The following is a 17,136-nucleotide window of genomic DNA, read 5'->3' on the forward strand; positions in this document are numbered from 1 at the left end:
TTTACTTAAAAAATCCACCGAACTTCAAGATGCTTTTATAAATATAAGCAACTTACATGATAATAACTTCACAGATGTTTTTGAAAAAATAGAAGCATTTGTTTGCCATTTATATGGTTAAAAAAATAAATCAGGTTAATGAAGCTTGATTTGCTATTCTTTCAAAAACGTATATGTTTAAAGATGCCAATAATGTTTTTAAAATAAAAATATAAAATAGTCCCCTTCCCAAAAAATTGATTTTACGCTCCGTCTAGATATTTATAGGGTAAGGTTGTCTATATTGAACCAGTTTTCAAATTTTTTTTATAAATTGTAAAAACTTAATAAAAATGGGTTAACAACTAATCGGGATTTATCTTTGATCTGTTTCTGATATTCTATATTTTTTTGAAATTTTTTGTTTAACGATATCTAGTGCGAATACTTCTTTTTTAAAACCTCTGCAAATGATACAATTTGGGCAACTAGTTACTCAAATTGTACCACGGTATCTCTTAAATTGTACTAGGTTTCTTTTATCGTACCAATATGATTTATTTAAAAATTGTGAAGGAATAAAAATAAAATACAAACATTTTGAATAAATACATGTAATATTCAGTTATAATTTGTATTACAAACTAGAAAAAAGTATTTTTTAATTAAAAATTAATTTAACATTAAAATTACAAAAATTAAATTTTACTTTTAAAAACAACTAATTGTAAGAAATTAACTTTGAATTAGTTTGTACACTTTGTACTAAAAACTAAAAACATATATTTTTTCTTTAAAAATTAAACATTGAAATTACAAAACTAAAAAATTTTGTTTTTAAAAACTTAACTAAACTTAAAAAATTAATTTGAATCACAGTTCGTATATTTTGTACTAAAAAACTAAAAAAATATTTTTTAAATTGAAAAATAAACATTAAGAAATAAATAAATATTAGAAATTATAAATAAAAATAAAATATTTTTAAAATATCTTTTAATAAAATTTTAATAATAAAAAATCTGTTTTTTAACTAAAACAAGAAATAATGTAAGCTTCTTTCTAGAACAAGCTTTAAGAACAAAAATCACAGATGTAATATTCTTTGGAAATATTAACACAAGATTCGTGTACCCATTTTTGACATTGATTATTTTTTTTTTAGTACTCATTCTGTAAAAAAGAAGAGAAATTCCTAAATCGTACCGGTACAATATAAGCAACCAATATGTGGTACGATTTAGGAGACTAACCATATTTTTCACATTATGGCAGTAAAATAGGTACAGAGTGAAGTTATGTTTAAATTAAGCCATGTAAATATGACAATTTTAATGTGCTATAAAAATGACAAACAGCTTAATTAATAGACTTATTGAAACTTTTTAAATACCTTAAGTAAAGGTGGATAAAACCTATTTCTAAAATCAGAAAAACCTTCACTTGCTTTTTATATTTAGATGGTTTCATGCAGCAATATATACTTTCGTGTCCTAACTTAGTAGTGTTAGAAATACCTTGCATGATACACATATGACGCTAAGCCATCGGATTGTATGAAATATAAAAATGGTACAATTTAAGAGCCGGTACAATATCGGCGACTTTCCCCTACGTCAATGCTTAGAAGACTGGCTGATTACTGAAAACAAGATCGTTTCCCCCATAACACTTATTTCATACTAGATGTTTCTACTTTGTCGACATGCAAAGCAGAATTAAAAAAGCAGTTTCCATGTGCTGCGTATGTACATACATTGCAAATTTTTGGAGAATAATAAAGAATTGCTCGAAGAGTATATAAAATTATCACTAAACTAAATAATATAAATTTTGTGGCTCGGGCTTGGTGAATATTATATTTTTATTATATTTAATTTTTATTCAGATGCATGTTTTAGTTATCTCATAAATTTCAAACTCTTAATTTCAATTTAACGCACATGCGAGTGGCGAATACACTTCATGAGCTTTAGTTTTAATTTTATATAAATATGATTCTCTATATTATACATATATCTTTATATTATACATATTTTGTTATAATAAAATAATATAAAATTATTATATAATAAAAATATAATAAAAATGTGATAATCTTATTTAAAGATTAATTAATATTAGACACAAAATAAAATATAATATTAATAATAATATAATGTTAAAGTAGAAAAATATTTTTATTATTAACAAAGAGTTAAAGTAGAAAATTAGTTGAGTAGAGTACATGCTTTGTTGATAAATAATGTACCACTCTTGATTAGTAGACACACTTACTAGGCGCTTCCAACTAGATAGGAAACCTGCTCGCAGTTCTATCTGAGGAATTCATTTTTTAATTACTTCTTCGTTTAGAACGAGTAGTCTTCTCATGCTACTTATTTTTTGACCTGAGGAAAAAGTACAAAGTACAAGACAAAAGTCTCTACATGAGACGTGCATAATTTTTGGCATTTATGCATTAAATAAAAGAAAACATAATATTTCGCAATATATGGAATGATGTAAAAATGCAAATGCATTTAAAAATATGCAATGACAAATGGTTTTAACCTGATTAAATATATTCAATTTATTTTTTTATTTTTAAGACAAACATAGAAAACTTTTAAACAAAATGATTTTCATTGTCATGAACAGATAAAATATCGATTTACTATAAAAAAATATAATTTAAAAATAAGAACAAATATAATAAAATATAGTAAAAAATATAATAAAAACATAATAATATAATAAAAGTATAAATATATAATATAAAATATATAAATATTGTTGTGTCCGTGATGTCTGTGTTGTCCGTTTTTGAAGAAATACTGATAGACTCTCTCAGCTGAGCCGGAAAATCAATAGGAGAACGTGGGGTAGAACGGCACCGGGGGGGTACAATGGTGCAGAGTCGATATCTTTTTACAGTGATGCTACCATATCATAAAATATGTTGTAATTATTGCTATTAGGTGTCTCTTTCTGCATGCTGTTATCAGTGGTCGCAATATTTTTAATTGAAAGTTGTTATAAATTATTTAATGCACTTGCTGTGCTCTCCGCGACTGAGTTGTAATTCTTTGATATATTTACATAAGATAAACAATGATAAAATTCTATTTTTTATTACCGTAAATACATTTATGTTTTAAAATAATCTTTTCTTATTAATTTCGTACTGTGCCTATGTAAATATTGATTAATTATAATTTTTTATATGATCAAAAGTAAATAAATATGTTTTGAGGCTTAATGAAATATTAGCCCACGAAATGTTGTACTTTTTATTTTTATACTCGAGAAAGAAAGAAAGTATACATAGATGCTGTCTTTCAAAATTAATACCAAAAATTATTACATTATACACCTCATCTATAAGGCTAATTTGCTTTGTACAAATAAAATAAAATATATTATAAATTTCATTATACTTAAAATTGAAAATATATTTATATATATTAATTAGATTAGTTGTTAATTAAAAAGTAATCAATTTTCTATTTAATACAATATTTATTCTTAAAAATCATATATTTAAGAGTGACAAAATAAAAAAGCCACCAAGATTTGTTTACTATAATATTTTGTGATCGTCACGTTAACAGTTTTATTTATCTTGAAGTTTGTCATGTTCACGTTATTGCAACATCGGCTTACTTTGATTATTGTTTGAAATCCGAATATAAAAATGGGAGGAAAAAGTAACAAGCTGATTGATACGTACTGATTGATACGTATTTATACGTCAATGCTCTCCTGAGCATTGACGTATAAATATCTAGACGGAGCGTAAAATTTTTTGGGAAGGGGACTATTTTATATTTTTATTTTAAAAACATTATTGGCATCTTTGAACATATATGTTTTTGAAAGAATAGCAAATCAAGCTTCATTAACCTAATTTACTTTTTTTCGAATATATAAGGCTCTTAATATTTACAAACAAACTATTTACTATCAAAGCTGGCTAATAAGAGCACTACGCAGATATTAATGCGTCTTTAAAAAATTAATTTTTCTGAGAAAACATTTTTTAACATCGCAGATCGAATAAATTTTCGCGGAAAAAATAATTTCTAAAGACGCATTAATATCTGCATAGTGCTCTTATTAGCCAGCTTTGATAGTTGTTTGTTTTTTAAACCATATAAACGGCAAACAAATGCTTCTATTTTCTTAAAAACGTCTGTGAAGTTATTATCATGTAAGCTGTTTATATTTATAAAAGCTTCTTGAAATTCGGTGGACCTTTTAGCTAAATCAAAAGGACTATTTTTCCTCTTTCTGAAAAATGTCGGAATATAGTCGCAATCTGTTGCATAAAAACCTGGGAAGGAAGCACACAAAGAATTTCCTAAGCTTTCATGTATCCGATCAATATATTTGCATCAAAATTAATATTGCAAACGTGATGAATAATTTTGGTGTCGGCCTCTTCGTGTGCTGTGTATGTAAAATTTTCATCGACAGTTTTTACAACTCTTCCATTAGAAACTTCGAATTTGTAACAATAATTAAAATTTAAAAAAACAGTTTTTTAATGAAAATTACACAGATAGGACTAGTTTCTTGCTTCATATTATTTCGAAATATTTAAAACACTAAAACCACGTGTTCTCTAACACTGACAATCGTCAACTGACACTCTTTTGGGTAGATCTGCTTCTTTCAAAACAAATGAAAGTAACCGTCGTTTTCGAGTTTTTATTAGAATTTCATTTCATTACTATTTATTACTATACATTTTATTAATAATATTTTCTTCTTATTATTATCTGTTTAATTAAATATCAGAGGTGAAAAAATATATCTTGTCTAATGACCGCATTATAACCGCACGCGCTTAAAATCTTTCCTTCTATGGATTGCTAACGGCGTCGGTGCTATGTAAACAAGGTCTAACTGTTTATTCTTTTTTTTATAAATTATATTCAATATATCGTTATACCAAGTTTCAGCTTTTTCAAATCACTTTCACTGACTTGATTTTTACTACATAGTTGCAGTGGTGCTGACGCGTTGCGTTCTATCCTTACATCTAGTCTTTTTTATTACAAAAACTACTTCTACATACATTTTTGACTTTTTCAAAACACTTTTATGATACTTGTTTTTTCTTGATGTTTCAAATAAGCGATATCTCCGTAAATATAATATAAATAAATTAATATCGTTTCTAATTGATATCAATTAGAGCGAAATTTCGTAAGTAATTATACAGAATAAGAGATCACCTTCCGATATTAATGATCTTGACATATATTATCGAGATTCATGACCCTGACAATGAGTAAGTTTCTGAAGGTTTTAGCCGGCGCTCGTTGTTTATTAAAAAGTTATTAACAAAAAAAATATATAATGAACAATATATAATTTTCGGACACCGTGTGTCCATGTTTTCGTATTATATTATTATATATTGTTATATTGTATCGCTGAGAATGATAAGTCGTCTTTTTTTATCTTTTTTACTAAAATTTTACTTCTCGCACTCGCGCAACCCAGGTAGCACTGTCCGTTTTATAAACGTTTTCTAAACGTATCTAATACGAAAAGATGCGTTTAGAAAACGTTATAAAACGTTTATAAAACGAACATGTGCTATTTGGGAAGTTTGTTACTTTCAGCAATTTCAATCAATAACATCTTACTCCTACGTTGTTGACATTCGCGAACTTGACATTAAAAAGAATGTTATGATGAATCAGTATAGAAGAAATCGTTATACTGTTAACATTAAAATATTAGAAAATTAAATTTTATGTATTTCTTGCCTTGACAAGAAAATATAATGAATTGTTAGAATATTTGTGCGCGAAGAATGTAATTCGTAAAAAAATAAAATATCCACGTTGTTAAAATATTGTACGGTTAAACTATAATCGATCATTTACTATTCATTTTGTACGCAACATTATTATAAAAAAACCAAAGGACATAAACGTAAACGAATAATTTGTAATTTCAAAATAAGTGCTTTAAAGAAAACTTGGTTTTCACATGGACATTTAAGTATTGATGTCGCTTGTTAATTGATCTGTCACGTTATGATGATAAATAGTCTTCGACAAATAGAATAGCTCTACAAAAAGAGCTTAATATTTTACCATAGACAGCATCAGTTGATTGGGACAGCGGAACATTTTAATAAATAACGGGCGCCGATTAAAACCTTTAGAACCTTACTCAGGGTCTCATGACTTTGACAATATTTATTAAATATAATAAATAAGCTCTCTATAAATTATAACAGGTTAGAACAAATAGGCTTAAAGAGCTAAAGGTAAACATGATGTGAATAAAGATATATATGTTGATACTTTGTAGGTACAAAACAAGGAGCTACTTTATTAAATAAAACGGAAATTAGACATAATTCAATAATAATTCCGCGAAGAACAAAACAAATTTAAATATGTAGTTACGTGCGAATGTTTCGACTTATTTTTAAGTCTTCTTCAGCGCAATGAAACAATATATGAAGAATAGACTACGCAGTAAATCTCGCAAGTACAAATAAGTCTACATTGTGTGTGTACATTATTATATATATATATATATATATATATATATATATATATATATGAGCTAACCAAGAACAATTAATAAGCGCATATGTCAATCGTTAGATGTAAAAAGTTCACGATGATATCCCATGTGTCAAGGTACATCCAAATAGCGGATTTGAAGGTCCAAATTCGTATTCGGTTAAGTTGAATATCTATAAGCCTTTAGCATAAAGTAAACAATGTATCAAAACGGTCCGAACAGTTTAAAATTATTTATTCTCGTTGGATTTCCGAAATCAAATGTTAACAAATAGAAACAATGGGAAAAATCATAATTAATAAGGCAATTCGATATGTCATAAAAATACAAGGAGTAATGAAAACAGTCAACTAATCAAGTATGGCAGAGTAAATGTCAAAGATCAAATTGTATAATTGTAAATTTTAAGGAAATGTAATTGAAATTTTTCAATTATTATTTTTCAATTACTTTAAAGTCGCAGTATTTTGACATAAAATACAAGATATCTCGTAAAATATTCATTTTTCGATTATCTTACCTTAATACTTTTCATGCACAGAATAATGAGACGAATCAATTGGTGTAAAGAAAACACATAGTTATCTTTAAGAAAAAATTTGAATTTGCAACTAGCAGTTACACATTTTTACTTTAACATAATTATGTGTTTTAATTACCCCTTTGTTTTGTCTCATTATTCTGTCTATAAAAGTTTATTATTAGGGTAAAGATAATCGAAAAATAAATATTTTGCAAGATATCTTGTATTTTATGTCAAAATACTGCAACTTTGAAGCCTTATAACTCAAAAAGCATTTAATGAAAAAATATTTTATTATAGTGTTTTGGAAAGTTTTTAATAAGCTACAAGAATATGTAATGAAAAATAGTAGGTTCCATTTAAGAAATTATAGATGACCTTTACGTGACCTTCAAACGACTATCCAAGGTCAAACCAATGGTACCATCTTAGGTCCCCCTCGAAACCATACAACTTTTGTCTGAAACATTTTTGTCTTAAACTTATAGATTTTGAATAAATTGATAAATAATTAATATATTTTTCAGTTCAATATTAACATCTCATAAATAATAATCAGTTTTAAAAAATCAAAATCAAGTTTTAATAGTTAAAATGGAGTGACACACTAGTTTTCAGTTTTTGTTTCATTATATATTCATATTTAATGTAAGGTGGATGAAGAGACAACAGTTATCGTCGAAACGTCCCACCAAAGAAATTTTGTAAGAAAGGAAATGATATTAAACTATTAATATAAGAACTTTTGTTTACTATTGTTCGTAAAGCCGTTATTGTACATATTGTTGATTTATCTAATATAACGAACGGTATATATATACTAAATTTGAATTGTTTAATATATTTTTATTATTTATGTAATTAAAAATTATCCAATTTATATCGTGTTTGATGTCATTTTAATCGCAAAAATTTCATTAATCCATTACAATTATTTTCGGACCCGCGCGCGCGCGCGATAAAATGCGATAAAATGCATAAAAATTTTATTTTCTATGGTAAGATGAAATACGATACGAAAGATTGAAGATAAAAAGAGGTCCGCGACGAGACCTCGGAACTCTCTTTGATGTTGGCCATCTCGCTTGCTCCTTACTCGTTCTCTCTCTCGCTTTTCTCGAGCTCCAGCATCGAAGGTCTCATGCAATAAAATCAAAACTAAAACTTTTATTTCGCATTTTATCAATTTGAAAATAATTTCAATGGATTAATAAGATTTTTATGATTAAAACGACACCAAACATGACATAAATCGGATTATTTTTAATTAATATGTATGGTTAATCTAATTAAAAATTACCCGATTTATGTCGTACTTATGTCTTATATGTATAGTGTCATTTTTTAATCGCAAATAAAACTTATTAATCCAATAATTACTTTTAAATTAACAAAATATGAAATAAAAATTATTTGATTTTTTATTCTTAATTATAAAATTATATATACATATAGGACATTCTTTCTAAACCGGATCACTCTTTGTTACAAAATTGTCTTCGACGTAAAAAAATCTCCTTGCACACAAATAATTGCAGGCATAAGCTACAGTACCGGCCAAAAATATATCACCTTTAGTATTTTTGAGTATAATTTTATTCAAAGTGCATGGATATTTATAATATTATAATATATGTTTTGATAGTAAATACAATTTACCGAATAAAATATTTTTCATAAAATAATATAAAAACTTAATTTTAATAATATAAAAAATTAATTTTGTAAGTAAGTAAATTAAATTAAATTTATGCTTAAAAATCCTAAAGGTGATATATTTTTGGCCGGTACTGTATATCGAAAGTCAAGTAAGCTTTTGAAAAATTCAAGATGACAGATTTAAAATACAGCAGGTCCAATATCATTGTATGAAATTAAATCTCGTTATTACATTTTTTTATTCGGTATGTCATAAATATGAGAAAATCAGCTGATTTTAACGAGATTCAATTTTATACAATGATATTAAACCCGCTGTATTAGATCTGTCGTCTTGAATTTTTCAAAAGCCCACGTAGCTTTTTATAGCTTTATCCCTGCAACTACATTTGTATGCAAAGAGATTTTCTTACGCCGAATACAATTTTGGAACAAAGGTTTAGAAAAAATGTTTCATATATATTATATTTTATTGGTATATAAAACGATTGTATGTCCATGCTAGATCCATATTAATTATTGTAAGTCTCAATAAAGTACGACACATTATTGCGTATGATCTTTTTTTTTCATTTTTTCATTTTAATATTTATTATTAGAGTAATATACACATATATATTTTATTAAAGTACTTTTATTGAAATCATTAAAACATTAAATTTTATGTGAAATAAAATGAGCATTTTTTATACATACATACATATATATGGAGCATTCCATACAAAATCGACCCCTTTTTTCCGCGAACATTTTTTATTTGCTTCATTTTTATTTATGTTTTTGCACTTATTGAAAGTAGTTTCCACGATTCTTTTTAGATTTTTATCTCCATCCATACTCGAGTTATAAATTAAGAAAAGAAATTAATAAAAAAATTCAAATAGTTATTACTTTAAGAAGAATAAAGATATTGGCATTTATCAGGTGGTCATTTTTTTGTTTTTGAATGTAGTTTTCGAAAAAAAATATTGAAAAAATTTTTAAAAATAATTTGACATTGTTTTAGTCAGTTTTAGTCGAAATTATTTTTTTTCCTTAATGAGACCCCTTTGATTTTTTTCTAAAAAATTGATGACATTTTAGACTTAAATACAAATTTTTTGAGCCATGAGCGAAGAGGGGATTCATATAACTTTGATTTTTTAAGACCATTTTGTGCAATTTTTTTTTTCGAAAATTACATTTTTTAGTTTTTTACATTACTCTGATAAGAAAAAGAGTTTACAGACATAATATATACTCATTCTAAAATATTAATAATAGAAAAAAAAATTTTAATATTTTTTAAAACTATTTTTTCTCTGTTTTTCTCAAAAATAATGTTTATTAATTTCTTAGACGACTTCTATCAAAAAAGAAACTTTGCAAATAAAAGATTAATTTAATAACATTAATTAAACAAAACATATTTTATTAGAAATTATAACACAATAACATTTATTTTTTAATAATTTAAATAATTTATTAAAATAATTAATTTATTATTTTTTTCCTTTTTCTTTGTTTTCCTGTGTTTTTAAATATTTTATAAGATTTTACATTAGTAGGTTGAGAAAATCTTTTAACATTAATAATTCCATAAATAATAAATAATAAATTAATAAATTAATATATATATATATGTATATACACGTATATATATTACTTTATATTAAATGTTAAAGGGAAAAAAGATCAAGCGCAGTTGCAGTTAATAATATGTAATAAAATATGTTTCGTACTTTCCGTCCTCTCGACCCTTTTAAATAACTTATAATTAGGGTCGAGAGGATCCACGGTGGAGACCTCATGCGGAGACTTCGGAACTACAAATTCTTTTCGACGATATTTCGGCTATAAATTAAGAAAGAATCATATTTAACAATGATATTCTTATTCAGGAGGATTTCTCGCAGCCCGCTAAAGAGCGATTTTTTGGAAAAAAGGCTTAAAATAAAATTTCATAAAATTGACATGAATAAGGTATACTGATCGTGAATGAAGTACACAGACCAGGTGCACCGATTGTAATTATTATAAATTTTTTAAAAGCCAAAATGCAAAATCCGGCTCTTTAGCGGGGTAATAAACTTTACAAGGAATGTAGCAAAAAAAGTTTTATAAAGAAATATAACTTCTTCGAGGCAAAATATTACCGAATAGAATATTGTATCTGTACCTAAAGTGCAAGTGCAGCTAATTGTAAGAAATTGAGTTGGCAGCACCGCTTGCTAAGGAGAGACAATGAAAGACAATAACGTCATCTTTGTCTTTCTTAAAATGCAATGATGTTTGTACGTATTTAGACATACACCAAACATTGAATAAGAATTCATTTCTCAATGTTGGTGATAGTGACGCTGGAATTTTCTCGTCGGTCCTGTCAACCCTTAAATCATACGAATATTTTAACTCATCTAATTGTTGTTTTATTATAAAGAATGTATAGATCTTCTGTGTAAGTGTCCCCAAATGCATAAGGAAATGGACCAATTTAATTCCTTATGCATATGGTTATGTATCTATGCAAGTTTGTCTGAATAGGGTCGATATTCATAATCCGTTCTTATAGTTAAGATCGTCTTAAGATCCCGTTCAACTAATGAAGTAGCCGTATAACATCATTTTTTTGGTTGAACGAGATCTTAAGACGACCTTAAATATAAGACAGGACTATAAATACCGACCTAAGGCCGGTATTCATAGTCCATTCTTATATTCAAGCTCGTCTTAAGTAAGATCTTAAAATTCTATTCGGCTATCTGATTGGCTGAACGTAGTCTCTTAAGTCGACTAAAAACACATCTTAAGATGATCTTATATATAAGAACGGACTATAAATACCGGCCTATATCTAATATCTCTGTCACATGTCTACTCTTGCATCACATTTCACCGTGTGAGATTATTGGTCAGTAGTCGTACGCATTATACATATTTTCGAACACACCCTAAAGTGTTTTCACGTGTGCAATGACCTCTACTAATCACTTATAGGCCTTCTTTACACCGACATACTTTGATACGCGTACTAAATACTGCTGGCCAATCATAGCCATTCCATTCTTTAGAAGACTGGCCATGATTGGCTAGTATAGTACTTAGTACGCGTATCAAGTGCTCGGTGTAAACTAAGCTATTTATACATCTCGTGCGAATCAACTTATCCCACGTATTCCACGTATTCCTACATTTGACATGTATATATATATATATATATATATATATATATACACGTGTATATAACATCATGTCGCATAACAGTTACACATATATCCACTGTATAACGTGCTATAACGTAGTAAGATAATCCGAGAAATTCCTTGATATATCATAGAATTGATAGGAATTACGTGCATTATTGCGTTTCTACTGTGTACATTATACGATCTTTGGGGTTGTCATTTATTTAGTCGAGATTTATCTTCGAATAACTATAATATGGTAAAACGTGCAATATTGTTTTATATTCATCGAATCATTAGATTTTTATGTCCCATGCGATACATGAGTAACAGATTTATGTGATTCGAGGTTTCGATCCAATATTTTAAGATACCACTTTTTATCACGTCCTAATTAATGGTGCGACAAATCAGTCGCATCAGCGACCTTTGTGTGTAAAATGAATCTTGGATACAGTGAGAGAATACTCTATTGGCTATTCCTAATGATTTTACTTTTTCACCTACAAGTAGGTGCAAATTATTTTAGAACTAACTCCAAGACAGATGACCAATGTTTCTGCAAGGTATTAAATGTCATTTTTTTCTCATATCCTCACCTTTCAAAAAAACAAAACTTATGCTTTATGTCATTTTTGGAATTTTTTTGTACATTTTTATTCATTTTTGTAATTTATAATAATTCTGTTTTAATAATATTTCTATTAATAGTATTATTAAGTTAAAATGTCTTATTAATTTTATATTGATATATTTAATATATTTTATATTGATATATTTAATACATCAAAATATTTTAATATAATTAAAAATTATATTTTTGCATGTATATTATGTGATAAGTGCTATGCATATACATTCTAAGAGTTGCAATTAAAATTTCAGTTGAAAGGATCTATAGATGATTGTACTTGTAATATAGATACAGTGGATTATTTTAACAATATGAAAATATATCCGAGAATTCAAAGCCTTCTAGGCAGAGATTACTTTAGGTTTTATAAAGTAAACTTGAACCAAAATTGCCCATTCTGGGCAGACGATAGCAAATGTGCTATTCGTGATTGTCACGTGCTTCCCTGTCAAGATGTAAGAATTTTCTCTCTTTTTTTTCTTTTTTATACTAAATATATTTTATTTTAAATAAGAATTATTTTAATTTTTTTGTATTTTTTGTACTCTATTTTAGAATGATATACCAGAGGGTTTAAAGGGAGAGATTCCAAGAGATATTTACTTTAATGAAAATCCAGTAGATAAATACAGATCAGATGCACAGATTACTGACTGCAGACATAACTCGAGAGATCATAACATGGAACTTGGTTTCTTAAACACAACAATTAGGTAATAAAAAAATATATTAATATATATATAAATAATATATATGTGTATGTGTGTGTGTGTATAGTTATTTTTATATTAAAATTTATATTAAAAAATATATTTTTAATAATATAGTTAATATAAATCAAAGATATTAATATAAATTGATGGCTACAGTGTGACTATATTAATAGGAAATTGGACTAGTTGAGAGCCAAGAAAATGATCCGAACACTGCACAAGTTCATACGCCACTAACAAAGTTGTATGCTCTTATCGCTTTTGTAGTAACTATTATAATCTATTGATAATGGGTATTAACAATCATAAATTATACAGTAAATTATATGATATACAAAGAATCAAGTATATCTCATATTAGTAAATAATTTAAAGACAAAAGATTTAAATCCATCGTTTAAAGAAGCAATAAAGTTAGATATTAATGATTGTTTATATTCCATTATCAATCGACCTTGGTTAATGTAAATGTAGTTAATGTAAGACTTTGTTATGGATTCGTGCAGTATTTAAATCATATAATATAGTTTATAATATTTTTTATATTATTATTAAAAAATATATGTTTATTAATATATAGTTTTTAAAAAATATATTTAAATATATTTAATATAAGTAAAAGTCCGAGATAAAATATAAATCTTATTGCAGTTCAGAAAATTACAAAGAATTTGAACGATGGCAACGACATGACGATGCGCAAGACAACTTTTGTGTAAAAGAATCTAGTCATGGAGAATATGTGGATCTTTTACTTAATCCTGAAAGATATACAGGATATAAAGGAAGAAGCGCACACAGAATATGGCGAAGTATTTACAAGGAAAATTGTTTTAGGTATACAACTATAATTTACTAAATGTTACTTGTATCTTTATCACTGTCATATTCATTATAATAATTTATTGGTTTAATATTGCAGACCTGAAAACTCACCTCACATTTTTATACAATCTTCTAAGATGAATGGTAAGTCTTGTCACCTATATTTTTTTTAACTTTGTATGAAAAAATTAGATATATTTTGTTTTAGTATGTAATATTTGTATATTTTTCAACATATTTGTTCTTATAATAAAACGAATGTTATTTACATTATATATATAATGGTATTATTTATATAATAATATTAAATATATAATATATATATATATATATATATATATATATATTATTTATAAAATAGAATTTTAATTAATCTGAAAAGAGGATATTAAAAAGTTAAACAGTTATATGTATAAATCAAACTTTGCATATTTATTTTTTCAATATAAATATATGTATTATGTTTCAGGAATGTGTTTAGAGAAACGAGTTTTTTACCGAGTTATATCTGGCTTGCATTCTAGCATTAATATACATTTATGTTCAAAATATTTATTAGTCTCTCAAGATGGTTTACAAGTGTCATCTGAAAATCATTGGGGTCCTAATTTAGAAGAATTGCAAAGAAGATTTTCTTCTGAAACAACAGGTGGTGAAGGTCCAAACTGGTTAAAGAATTTGTATTTTACTTATTTACTTGAATTAAGAGCTCTGGCTAAAGCTGCCCCTTATTTAGAAAGAGAAGAATATTATACAGGTAATGAAATATATGATGAAGATACAAGATTGGCTATGGATGATATACTGAATGTAATCAAGTAAGTATTCTTATAAAAGTATATTTTATTTGTTACAATACAAATAAAATAATAAAATTGATGATCTATTGCAGATCATTCTCGGAACATTTTAATGAAACTGTTATGTTTACTGGTGGAACAGAAGCACAATTGTTAAAAGAAGAATTTAGACAACATTTCAGAAATATTTCACGTATTATGGATTGTGTAGGATGTGATAAATGTAAACTGTGGGGTAAACTGCAAATTCAAGGTCTGGGTACTGCGTTAAAGATATTATTCTCAGGAAAATTCGACAGAAAACAAACACTTAATAATCTTAATCGAAAGTCGTTTTTCCTAGAAAGAAGTGAAATTGTTGCTTTGGTGAATGCTTTTGGAAGGTATATTTCATTTTTAATATATATCATACAGGGTGTCTACTCTCTGGAAAAACATAAAAATTCTAAAATTCTTAAAGACATTTTGTATCTTAAAAAACTAAGGAATTTTTGTGGAAGCTCATTGAAACTCGGAGAATTTTTAAAAAATTTTATCTTTGATAATTTTACTCTTATATTAAATAGTCAGCAATGATAAGTAAAGTTGTCAATATTATGTTCAAATTATATTAAAAATATATATTTATATAACAAATATAATAAAATATAATTATACAATAAAAACAAATATATTTATATAAATAAAAATATATATTTATTTTTGTATATTTAATGTTTTCACAAAATATTGAATACAACACAGTGCATATTCTTTAATGTAATTTTTAGTGATAAAGAAATGAATATATTATGCAAATGAAAAATGTTATCATTTTACGAAAACTATTCATTTATTTTAGTATATTTATAAATTTAACACTTGAAACTTAAGTAGTTTTGTATTTTTCCTTCGAATGAGTGGAAAGCATTAGAAAACGTATACAATACAAAAATTTATTTTAGCAAATTATATAAAAAAATCTTTAAAATATTCTGTTTATCTAAAATTTTGAACAAAAATACCTGAAGAAGATTGGAAAATTTTTTTGCAAGATTTGAGTAGACATTCTGTTATAGAAAAGTAAATTTATTAATAAAGTAATTTATTAATTAGGTAATTAAGCAATTTATTAATAATGTTCTCAATTTTTGCAGATTATCAGAAAGTATTTTTGAATTGGACAGATTTCGTAGGATGATGAGATAACATATAGTATCAGCTTATAATTAAAAACTTTTCAGTACTACTCAACAACATCACGTAAAGACATCACACAGATTTTTTATCTTGTTTTTTTTTTATTTATAGAATAGAGGAAGAGTGGATTTTGTTGCGCTAATTTAATTGAATGCATATTAATATAAGTGTTTTTGATGTTATTATATATTTACATAGCTAAATAATATATATAGAATCAATCGGAATTTTATATCAAGTTTTATGCATTTTATCTTTTTTATAGAACAAGAATTTGCTATTCTATTGGAATCATTTATTCAATTATACTTATATAATTTTGAAACTGCAGTTCAAACGTTAGATCTAATTAAATTTGTAAATATTTCTTCCAATGCTATATGTAAAAGCTATGTATATACATACATACGTATATGTAAATATATATGAGAAGTCAGAAAATAAGATTTCTAACTCATTCACTTAATATTTTATTTTTCATTTGAGAGCTATAAGTACTTAAATGAAAATAAAGTATTAAAAAAGTAAATGAGTGTAGGACCTTACTTCAGACTTCTCTTCGTATGTATGTCAAGACCAATTGCACCAGTGTTTACTTATACAAATTGATAATCAAGTGTATTCTTCTGATATCATTGAATAGGATAATAATATAAGAAGAGAAAAAGAAAAAAAATTATTAGGCTATTTAACTGAAGGAAAAAAATTATTGATGCAAGTGATTACACACACACACACACACATATATATATATACATACACACACACACACACACACACACACACAATCCAGATATATGCGAAAAAAAAATGTAATTTAGACCTTTAGTATGACATTGTCTGAATTGATATTTTCTTCCGATTTATATCGTAGCTTTTGACTCCGCGCGTCTGTGATAAATATTTTATCTAAAGCAACTATATACATACAACTTAAATTTATGTATACTATATTCTACTTTATGAAGTTGGGGTTTTGTTTATGATACAATACATATTTTTGTAATTAACATGACAAAATTTTATTCATAGTAGTATAGTTTATTTTTCATAATAAAAACAAACATTTGTATAAGTATATAAATATTTAAATAAATATAAAAAAAATTTCCGATATATATAT

General features: G+C 26.0%; 1 protein-coding gene across 1 annotated transcript; it reads left to right on the top strand.

The window, feature by feature from the left end:
- The first annotated feature begins 11,902 nt into the window (after nucleotides 1–11,902).
- On the top strand, nucleotides 11,903–17,131 carry LOC140666075 (ero1-like protein). Its single transcript, XM_072892845.1, has 8 exons — nucleotides 11,903–12,428; nucleotides 12,748–12,951; nucleotides 13,052–13,209; nucleotides 13,861–14,046; nucleotides 14,132–14,178; nucleotides 14,504–14,852; nucleotides 14,927–15,217; nucleotides 15,971–17,131. Exons 1-8 carry the CDS (start codon nucleotides 12,303–12,305, stop codon nucleotides 16,020–16,022), a joined length of 1,413 nt encoding a protein of 470 aa, XP_072748946.1. The 5' UTR covers nucleotides 11,903–12,302; the 3' UTR covers nucleotides 16,023–17,131.
- The last annotated feature ends 5 nt before the right edge of the window (nucleotides 17,132–17,136 follow it).

Source organism: Anoplolepis gracilipes, chromosome 5, assembly GCF_047496725.1.
Source record: "Anoplolepis gracilipes chromosome 5, ASM4749672v1, whole genome shotgun sequence".
Lineage (NCBI taxonomy): Eukaryota > Metazoa > Arthropoda > Insecta > Hymenoptera > Formicidae > Anoplolepis > Anoplolepis gracilipes.